This window comes from Somniosus microcephalus, chromosome 22 (assembly GCF_052327205.1).
Source record: "Somniosus microcephalus isolate GS21.2 chromosome 22, FLI_Smic_1.0, whole genome shotgun sequence".
Lineage (NCBI taxonomy): Eukaryota > Metazoa > Chordata > Chondrichthyes > Squaliformes > Somniosidae > Somniosus > Somniosus microcephalus.
The window spans coordinates 1,173,122-1,184,241 of NC_141008.1; the positions used below are offsets into that span (position 1 = coordinate 1,173,122).

The window sequence follows — 11,120 nt, forward strand, 5'->3', positions numbered from 1 at the left end:
GATCCCTGAGATTTATCGAAATTTATTCCCATTAATTTTGCTACTACTGTTTATTTTACTAATAATAATTTCTTTAAGATCCTCATTCTCGCCACAGCTTTCGTTTTCTCGTATTTCTGGGAGATTTGTTGTGTCTTCCTTCGTGAAGAGAGAAACAAAGTATTTAATTAATTTCTCTGCCATTTCATCATTCCCCATTATAAATTCTCCAGTCTCTGACTGTAAATGACCTACATTTACTTTTGCGAGACTTTTCCTTTTTACTTACCTAGAGCAGCTTTTACAATCCGGTTTTATATTTTTCGCTAGTTTCTGCTCATATTACAGTTTCCTTTTCTTTATCAAATGTTGGTCCTCCCTTGCAATTTTCTAAAAAATCCCTTTTCTCAGGCTGACCGCTTTTTCTGGCAACTTTTTAAGCTTCCTCCTTTGACTTAATACCAGTACATTTTATTTTGTTAGCCATGGTTGGTTCACTTTTCCTTTTGGGTTTTTATGCCCCAGAGAAATATATGATATTTTTTCAAATTATGCATTATTTCCTTGAATGTTAGCGATTGTATTTCCACCTTCATACATTTTAATGTGTCTCCCAATCTACCATGGCCAACTTGTCCCTCATTCTCTTGTAGTTTCCTTTGTTGAGACTGAAGACCTTAGTTTCAGTTTGGACTACATCACTCTCAAATGTAATATAAAATTCAATCATATTATGGTCACTTGTTCCTAAAGGACGCTTTACAACCAAAGTATTGATTAGCCCTTTCTCATTACACAGTACCAGATCCAGGAGAGTCTGTTCCCTGGTTGGTTCCTCCACATAGGGCCTCTTTCTGTGCTGTATAACTCTATGACTCTATGATTCTATGACATACTGATCGAGGAAACCATCTCACTTGCATTCCAAGAACTCGTCCTTCACACCATTAGTGGTATTTGATTTGTCCAGTCCATATTTAGATTAAAGACCCCATGATAACCGAATTGCCCTTGTTACATGCACTTCTAATCAAAGATCTCGCTCCCGTCTATCTTAGAAGGCTTGGTTTTCCATTTTGAATTCCTCGGCTAATTTCACGCCCACCATGTTTGTGGCCCTGGTAAAATCTGAGGTAAAAGAACTGTTCAATATTTATTTCACTTCTCTGCTTTTATTTTAGATTTTAACTTGTGCATTCCTTTGCGGTCATATCCCTATTTTCATATTTCCTGTGCTTATAGAATACTTAACTATTTATTTTTATATTGATTGAAAATGTAATTTTGTAATTCGTCGTTGATTTCCTAATTGTATATTGACATGTTTCCTAACATCTTATTGGCATTTGCCTTCCTCTCCTTTATTGTCTTTGTACTGTTCCCCAAGGTATACCTTTTACTTTAGTTTTAAGTTTTGTTTTTCTCTTTATTCAGCCGGGGTCACTTTGTATTGGCAATTGACCCTCACCCCGCAGTCCCAATTTCACCATCACTCTGCTCAGTCACCATTGCTCCTTCATTCAGACCGTTCCCCATTGCATCTTCACCCAGCCTGCTCCCCATTGCAGCTTCACCCCACCCACATAGAGTCGTAGAGTTATACAGCACAGAAAGAGGCCCTTCGGCCCATCGTGTCTGCACCGGCCATCAAGCCCTGTCTAATCTAATCCAATTTTCCAGTATTTGGTCCGTAGCCTTCTATGCTATGGCATTTCAAGTGCTCATCCAAATGATTTTTGAATGTTGTGAGGGCTCCTGCCTCTACCACACTTTCAGGCAGTGAGTTCCAGATTCCAACCACCCTCTGGGTGAAAAAGTTCTTCCTTAGATCCCCTCTAAACCTCCTTCCCCTTACCTTGAATCTATGCCCCCTTGTTACTAACCCCGCTACTAAGGGAAAACGATCCTTTCTATCTGCCCTATCGCTGCCCCTCATAATTTTGTACAGCTCAACCAGGTCCCCCCTCTGCCTCTCTGCTCCAAGGAAAACAACCCCAGCCTGTCCAGTCTTCCTTCATAGCTGAAGCGCTCCAGCCCAGGTAACATCCTGGTGAATCTCATCTGCACCCTCTCCAAAGCAATCACATCCCTCCTATAGTGTGGCGACCAGAACTGCACACAATATTCCAGCTGTGGCCTAAGCAGCGTTTTGTACAGCTCCATCATAACCTCCCTACTCTTATATTCTATGCCTTGGCTAATGAATGCAAGTATCCCATATGCCTTTTTAACCACCTAATCCACCTGTTCTGCTGCCTTCGGGGATATATGTACATGCACACCAATGTCCCTCTGATCCTCTGTCTTTTCTAGGGTCCTACCATTCATTGTGTACTCCCTTGCATTGTTAGCCCCTCCAAATTGCATCACCTCGCACTTTTCAGGGTTAAATTCCATTTGCCAATGATCCGCCCATCTGACCAACACATCTATATAGTCCTGCAGACTGAGGCTACCCTCCTCGCTTTTTACCAGCCCACCAATTTCGTGTCATCTGCGAACTTACTGATCATACCTTTTACATTCACATTTAATTATATCACTTAACTGTAGTGAAATTGGTGGGATTCATTTGTTTAATTTAATTACAATTAATTAAAGGGTAATCATGTCAGGACAGCCCAGCCCTGTGTTATGCTCCACCTGAGCTATGTGGGAATTCAGGGATGCTGCCGGTGTCCCTGATGACCATGTGTGCTGGAAATGTATCCAGCTGCAGCTACTAGCAGACCGCATTGAGGCGCTGCAGCTGCAGATGGATGAGTTTTGGAGCATTCGCGATGCTGAGGGGTTCATGGATAAAACATTTAGTGAGTTGGGCACAGCGCAGGTAAGGTCTGCACAGGCAGAAGGAAAATGGGTGACCATCAGGCGGAGCATTAGAAGCAGGCAGGTAGTGCAGAGGACCCCTGTGGCCATCCCCCACTCAAACAGCTATACCGATTTGGATACTGTTAAGGGGGATGACTTACCAGGGGAAGGCAGCAGCAGCCAACTTCCCAGCACTGGGGTTCTTCTGCTGCTCAGGACGGGAGGATGAAGAGTGGGAGAGCAATAGTGGTAGGGGATTCTATCTTAAGGGTAACAGATAGGCGTTTCTGTGGCCGTAGCCGTGACTCCAGGATGGTTTGTTGCCTCCCTGCTGCTAGGGTCAAGGATGTCACTGAACGGCTGCAGGGCATTCTGAAGGGGGAGGGTGAACAGTCAGAGGTCGTGGTTCATATTGGGACCAACGACATGGGTAGGAAGAGGGATGAGGTCCTGCAGCAAGATTTTAGGGAGCTAGGTAGCAGATTAAAGAGCAGGACCTCATAGGTTGTAATCTCTGGATTACTCCCGGTGCCACGTACTAGTGAGTATATGAATAGCAGGATAGAGCAGATGAATGCGTGGTTAAAGAGTTGGTGCCGGAGGGAGGGTTTTAGTTTCCTGGATCAGTCGATCTGCTTCTGGGGAAGGTGCGACTTGTACAAGTCGGACGGGTTGCACCTGAACCAGAACGGGACAAATATCCTTGTGGGGAGGGTTGCCAGCACTGTTGGGGAGGGTTTAAACTAACTTGGCAGAGGGATGGGATACAGAGTGGAGTTGTAATAGGGGATAATGTACAGCCAAATATAGAGGGAAAAACAAGTAAACTTGGAAGGCAGAGCAAATATGTAACGGCACAATGGAGTAGGGCACGGCTGGATGGCATTTATTTCAATTCATGGAATCTTGCGAATAAGGTGGATGAACTGAAGATGTTGATGAACACATGGGAGTATGATATTGTTGCTATCACGGAGAAATGGTTGAGGGAGGGGCGAGTCTGGCAGATCAATATTCTGGGGTGTAGAATCTTTAGGCGAGTAAAAGAGGAGGGGGTGTGGCAATATTAATTAAGGATTCAATTACTGCTGTAAAGAGGGATGATATATTAACAGGTTCCTCTAAAGAGGCCATAGGGGTAGAACTTAAAAACAAAAAGGGGGCAAGCACTTTGCTGGGAGTGTACTATAGGCCCCCAAACAGTCAGGGGGAGATAGAGGAACAGATATGTAGGCAAATCACAGAGAAGTGTGCAAAGAACAGGGAACTAATAGGGGGGATTACAACTTCCCCAATATTAAATAGGATAGTCAGAGTGTGAAAGGCTTAGAGGGTGCAGAATTCTTAAAGTGCATCCAGGAGAGCTTTTTGAGCCAGCATGTAGAAAGTCCTACAAGAGAGGGGGCGGTACTGGACCTAATTCTAGGGAATGTGGCCGGGCAAGTGGTAGATGTGTTAATAGGTGAGCACTTTGGTGACAGTGACCATAATTCGGTGAGATTTAAGGTAGTCATGGAAAAGCAGAGAGATGGACTGGAAATAAAGGTTCTAAATTGGGGGAAGGCCGATTTTAATATGATACGGCAGGATCTGGCCAAAGTAGACCAGGATAAGCTACCTGTAGGAAAATCCTCATCGGAGCAATGGGAGTCTTTGAGAAAGGAAATTGAGAGAGTACAATGGTAACATGTTCCTGTAAAGGTCAAGGGTGGGAACAACAAGCCCAGGGAACCTTGGATGTCACGGGATATACGAGAATGGATTAGGAAAACAATGGTGTCATTTGGCAGATACAAGGAACTAAAGACAGAGGAAGCCCGAGAGGAGTATAAAAAGTGCAGGGGGATAATTAAAAAAGAAATTAGGAGAGCGAGGAGGGGCCTTGAAATAACACTGGCGAACAGAATCAAGGAGACTCCTAATGTGTTTTATAAGTATATTAAGGGCAAGAGGATAACTAGGGAAAGAGTAGGGCCCATTCGGGACCAAAATGGCAATCTGTGTGTGGAATCAGAAGATGCTGGTGGGGTTTTAAATGAATTTTTGTCCTTCCGTGTTCACTATGGAGAAGGACGATGTAGACATAGAAATCGGGCAGGGGGTCTGTGATATCCTTGAAAATATTCGCATTGAGAGGGAGGAGGTACTAGTGGTTTTTGCAGGCTTAATAATGGATAAATCCCCTGGCCGGGATGAGATGTATCCCAGGCTGCTGTGTGAGGCTAAGGAGGAGATAGCAGTGGCTCTGACACAAATTTTCAGAACCTCTCTGGCCACAGGTGATGTGCCAGAGGACTGGAGAACAGATAACTTAGTGCCATCATTCAAGAAGAGTAGTAGGGATAAACCAGGGACTTACAGGCCAGTGAGCCTAACATCAGCGGTAGGGAAATTATTGGAAAAATTCTGAGGGACAGAATTAGTCTCCACTTGGAGAGGCAAGTATTAATCAGGGATAGGCAGTATGGCTTTGTCAAGGGATGATCATGTCTGACCAATTTGATTCAATTTTTCGAGGGGTGACTAGGTGTGTGGATGAGGGTAGTGCAGTGGATGTGGTATACATGGGTTTCAGTAAGGCTTTCGATAAAGTCCCGAATAGCAGACTGGTCAAGAAGTTAAGAGCCGATTGGATCCAGGGTGCATTGGCACATCGGATCCAAAACTGGCTTAGTGGCAGAAGGCAGAGGGTGATGGTCGAATGTTGTTTTTGTGCCTGGATGCCTGTGTCCAGTGGGATACTGCAGGGATCGGTGCTGGGACCCTTGCTGTTTGTGGTCTACATTAATGATTTGGATGTGAATTTAAAAGGTATGGTCAGTAAGTTCGCAGATGACACGAAAATTGGTGGGGAAGTAAAAAGAGAGTAGGGTAGCCTCAGTCTGCAGGACGATATAGATGGGTTGGACAGATGGGCGGAACAGTGGCAAATGGAATGTAACCCTGAAAATTGTGAGGCGATGCATTTTGGAGGGACTAACAAGGTAAGGGTATACACAATGAATGGTAGGACCCTAGGAATGTCAGAGGATCAGGGTGACCTTGGTGTGCCTGTATATAGATCCCTGAAGGCAGCAGAACAGGTGGATAAGGTGGTTAAAAAGGCATATGGGATACTTGCCTTCATTAGCCGAGGCATAGAATATAAGAGCAGGGAGGCTATGAAGGAGCTGTACAAAACGCTGGTGAGGCCACAGCTGGAGTACTGTGTGCAGTTCTCGTCGCCACACTATAGGAGGGATGTGATTGCTTTGCAGAGGGGGCAGAGGAGATTCACCAGGATGTTACCTGGGCTGGAGCGCTTCAGCTATGAAGAAAGACTAGACAGGATAGGGTTGTTTTCCTTGGAGCAGAGAAGGCTGAGGGGGGACCTGATTGAGGTGTACAAAATTATGCGGGGCATAGATAGGGTAGACAGAAAGGAACATTTCCCTTAGTAGACGGGTCAATAACAAGGGGGCATAGATTCAAGGTTTGAGGTTAGGAGGGAATTTGAGGAAGAATTTTTTCACCCAGGGGGTGGTTGGAATCTGGAACTCACTGCCTGAAAGGATGGTAGAGGTAGGAACCCTCACAAAAGTCAAGAAGCATTTGGATGAGCACTTGAAATGCCATAGCATACAAGGCTACGGACCAAGTGCTGGAAAATAGGATTAGATTAGACAGGGCTTGATGACCGTTGCGGACACGATGGGCTGAAGGGCCTTTTTCTGTGCTGTACAACTCTATGACTCTATGACTCTAAGGTGCAATAGGGAGTAGACAGTCTGAAGTTTCACTGGAAGTGGGCAGGGTGAAGGTGCAATGGGGAACGGCTTGTGTGAGGTGCAAAGGTGACCGGGTGGCGTGAAGGTGCAATAGGGACTGTACAGGCTGAAGGTTCACACACCAGATCCCCATTACACCTTTACCTAACCCGTTCCCCACTGCACGTTCACCTAGCCCCTTCCCCATTGCACCTCCACCCCGCCCACGTCCATTGAACATTCACCCTACCCAAACCATATTGCACCTTCACATCACCCAGTTTCCACTGCACCTTCATCTAGCCCCTTCTCCATTGCAGCTCCACTGCGCAACTTCGATTGGACATTCACCCAGCCCACTTACGTTGAACATTTACTCTGCCCAGTCCCTGTTGCACCTTCACCCGGCTCGGTCTCCTTTGCAACTTCGCCCCACCCACTTCCAATGAACCTTCAGCCTGCCCAGTCCCTATTGCACACTCACCACGCCCAGTCCATATTGCTTTGCTAGTGGAAGGCACGGTCGCCAATGGTGGATCGATTGAAATCCAGGATTCCCAAGAGCCAGAATTGGAGGAGAGCAGAGACCTTAGTGGATTGTAGGGATGGAAGACGTTACAGAGATAGGGAGGGGCGAGGCCATGTGAGATTTGAAAACAAGAATGAGAATATTAAAATATAGACTTTGATGAACCGGGAGCAATTGTATATCCTTGAGCTCAGGGGATTGCTGGGTGAATGGGAATTTGTGCGAGTTCGAATACGGGCAGACGAGTCTTGGATGAGCTCAAGCTTAAGGCTGTTGGAAAATGATAGTGTTGCAAGGAGAGATTTGGAGTAATCAATCCTAGAGGCCACCGCAGCATATATGAGTGGTTCAGCAGCAGTTGAGCTGAGAAAGTGGCTGAGTCGGGTGATGTTACGGAGGTGGAAGGAAGCAGTCTTTGTGATGGAGCAGATATGTGGCCGAAGCTCAAATCGGGTTCAATCATGATGCCAATGTTGCGCAAGGTCTGGTCCAGCCTCAAAAATTTGCCAGGGGGGATGCAGTCGTTGGCTGGGAATGGAGTTTATAGCGGGGACACATACAATGACTTCGGTCTTCCCAATAATAGGTGGTAGGAAATTTTTCCTCATCCAATCCGACAAGCGGTGTGACAAATTAGGGACAAGGGACATGTTGGGAGAGGCAGTAGTCGGATGGAGCTGGGTGTCCTCGGCATGGCTTTGATCCAGACGTTGTGTTTCCGGATGATATCGCTGATGAGAACCATGTAGATGATAATATGAGGGGACCAGAGGTAACAGTGTGGGGGCGAGCACAGAAGCCGTTGCAGGCTACGATTATATAGATCAAAATAGAGCCAGGTGTGTGCAGTCCCACCGAGCTGGTAAAGGCTGGAGAGGCGTTGGAGGTGCATTGTCCAGACAAAGGCAGCAGACAGGTCGAAAAGGAAGAGGAGGAATAGCTTACCACAGACACATTCACAGTCACATAGAATACAAATTCTGACTTTGGTAAGGGTGATTTAGTACCGGGGCAGGCGGCGATAGCTGGTATGACGGGCTCCAAAATGGAATTCTGTGAAAGATGGGCATGGAATTGGGAGGAGGCAGCACGAACAAGGGCGTGGTAAGGAAAGGGAAGTTGGAGATAGGGCAGTAGTTGGCAAGGACACAGGCTTCAAGGGTTTTTTTTGAGCAGGTGCGCATGACTGTGGTTTTGAAGTGGAGGGGACAGTATGTGAGGAGAGAGAACCATTAACAATATCAGCTAGCATGGGGGCCAGGAAGTGAAGTTGGGTGTCAGCAGATTGGTGGAAATAGGATCGAGCGACCAGTAGGTGGGTCTCCTATAAAAGCTGAGCACGGAGAGGGCATGAGGGGAGCTAGGAGCGAAATTGGAGAAAGATGCGAGTTCAGCGATAGAGCAGTTTGGAAGCAACAGAGCATGAATGAGTTCCCATTAATCAGTGCAATAACAACCTGAAATTTCACTCAAAATGACTGTAATAACGATGGTTTTACAGTGACTCTGAGTGGAAACAAATCTCACTGATCTTTGTATCTCTTGCAGTTAACTTGGTGGCGATTGTGATCCTGTCCCGAGGAAAGTGCGGTCTCTCCAAGTGTATTACTCGCTACCTGGTGGCCATGGCAACGGCTGATCTTCTGGTTGTTTGTTCGAATGTAATATTAAGGTGCATTGTTGAAATTTATTTCCCAGTTTCCTTCTTGACGATTACCCCCATGTGCATTCTGAATATAGTCCTGGTTTGCGCAGCCACGGCGGCCTCTGTCTGGTTCACAGTGGTTTTCACCTTCGATCGATTTGTGGCAATTTGTTGTCCGAAGCTCAAAACAAAATATTGCACCGAGAAAACGGCGTCTGTTGTTATCGGGGTGGTGAGTGCGCTGGGTTGTTTAATAAACATTCCCTGGTACTTTGTATTTGACCCTGAATATATAATGGAGAACGTACCCCGGGGTTGTGTCTGGAAATCGACCTTTTTTACTGCACCCGCGTGGGCAGCGTTTGATGTCTTTAATCTTACTTTAATCCCTTGTGTCCCATTCGTTCTGATTTTGTTGCTCAATGTTCTCACCGCTAGACACATTTTACTGTCCAGTCGAGTCCGCAGGAGACTCCGGGGCTTCAGCAATGGAGAGAATCACAAGGATCCAGAGATGGAGAACCGAAGGAAATCCATCGTTTTGCTGTTCAGTATATCGGGCAGTTTTATTTTGTTATGGACGACCATTGTTGTTTATTCTCTATCTCTCCGTACAACCGTCTTTCATTATGATTATGATAATGATATTGAATCGGTGGGATTCATGCTTCAGGTTCTCAATTGCTGCACAAACACATTTATTTATGTGCTGACCCAGGATAAATTCAGAGGGGAGCTAAAGAATGGGGTAAACTATCCAGTGCATTTAATTGCAAAATTATTTAAATAATAGAAATAGCTGATGTCTATCCACACAATGTTTATCGGCCATTGCAACAAAGATCAAAACGTTTTTAATGCACCAATCGTTATTGGTACAACATTTTAAGCAAAGTTGCAAATCGATGGTTACTCTAATATATTCTCCTTAACAAACTGTGTAATGTATCATCACAGGTATGATTATAATATTAAATATTTTCCTGTTATTAACTGTGAAAATTAAAATAAACGCTGACTGAACATGCCCAGATGATTATTAATGTTACAGGGGATGATTGATTGGGTGGATTTAGGGCCAGCTGGAAGGGTGATGCAGCATCGTGTATCATTCGAGCAACTGTTCCCATCAGAAGAGAACCGTCACACATCAACTCCTGAACCATCTGTAACTAACACAATATAAATGTAACTTTCTAACAACGGGAAAACCCCAGATTGTCCCTTCTCGGCTAAATTAATTTCAGCGGCGGATGTGCTGCCTAACTAGGCCTGAAAATCCTTCACCACCACTCAGCGTCACTCCCCCAGTAACCAGCCTGCTTCTCCTCAAAAAACCTTCATTAAATATTGAGACCGGACAGTATTCGCGCCCCCTGGCGGCAGTGCACGTCTGTGGGCGATGTCGCTGATGCTGCGACAGCTGAAAGAGCCAAGTTAACCATTTTATTTCTGTAGTTAGGGCAACTGCTGGCACCAAAACCTAAATTTAAATAATCTTAAATTCATGGTTGCTCGCGGCAATCTGGAAACGTATCGCCCAGTCTCCATTTTCTCTCCAATGTAAGGAGGTCCAAGAGTGTCATGATCCAGCTCCATAGAGTTTGCCCTTGTTAGTGATTGCTATTTCCAGCAAGTTGTTGATGCGGGAATAATTTTACAGACCTTACCAGGCCAGCCAAATAAACTGGACACAAGCATGGCCTGTAAGAGTGCCGTGTAAAAAGCCTGATTGACAATTGGAGCCGCTTCCCTCTCACTGCATCAAACAGTATCTGAAATTTACTGACTTACGGCATTCCACAATATCTTAGACACTTCATTCAGCAACAATTCTTAATGTCCTAAGATCTGAACACACTAAGACGCAGTTGAAGGCTCTTGTGACAGATATTCCCTTACCAATATATGATTTCACCCAATCAATGAAAGCGTTCTGAAACCACAGTTGTACCATGTATGGTTTTGGATCAGTTTCACTCGAGCAACTTTCTTCTAACATGGGAACTAGCCTACAAGCAAAGACAAGGAAAAATTAACCTCAACCCCATGGGTTCTTCTGTAAATACTCACACACCAACAAATATGCTCCTGCTCGCTCGATGAGGCAAGAGGCCTGTGTTGAAAGTGCAAACAATAGGAGCTAAGAATGAGAAGTTCATATACGTCTAATACCAGGTATCCCAGAATCATTACTTATATTGTACATGTAATAGTCGTTCAAGTTACACTTAAAAATGTAGATTATTTGGATTTCCAAAAAGCATTCAACAATGTTGTGGCGGAGCCACCAAAGGACTCAGAGCGGTTGTACAAAATTCCTTTAAAAGCAATGTAGTTACTGTCCATGCCTGTACCTTTAATTATACTGTTTGACTGTACAATGCCGAGTTACCTTTACAGCACGGTT

At 45.1% G+C, this 11,120-nt stretch overlaps 1 protein-coding gene across 1 annotated transcript; it reads left to right on the top strand.

Annotated features, from left to right (window-relative positions):
* The first annotated feature begins 5,789 nt into the window (after nucleotides 1–5,789).
* On the top strand, nucleotides 5,790–9,500 carry LOC147101972 (putative G protein-coupled receptor 139). Its single transcript, XM_085965084.1, has 2 exons — nucleotides 5,790–5,796; nucleotides 8,614–9,500. Exons 1-2 carry the CDS (start codon nucleotides 5,790–5,792, stop codon nucleotides 9,498–9,500), a joined length of 894 nt encoding a protein of 297 aa, XP_085821210.1.
* The last annotated feature ends 1,620 nt before the right edge of the window (nucleotides 9,501–11,120 follow it).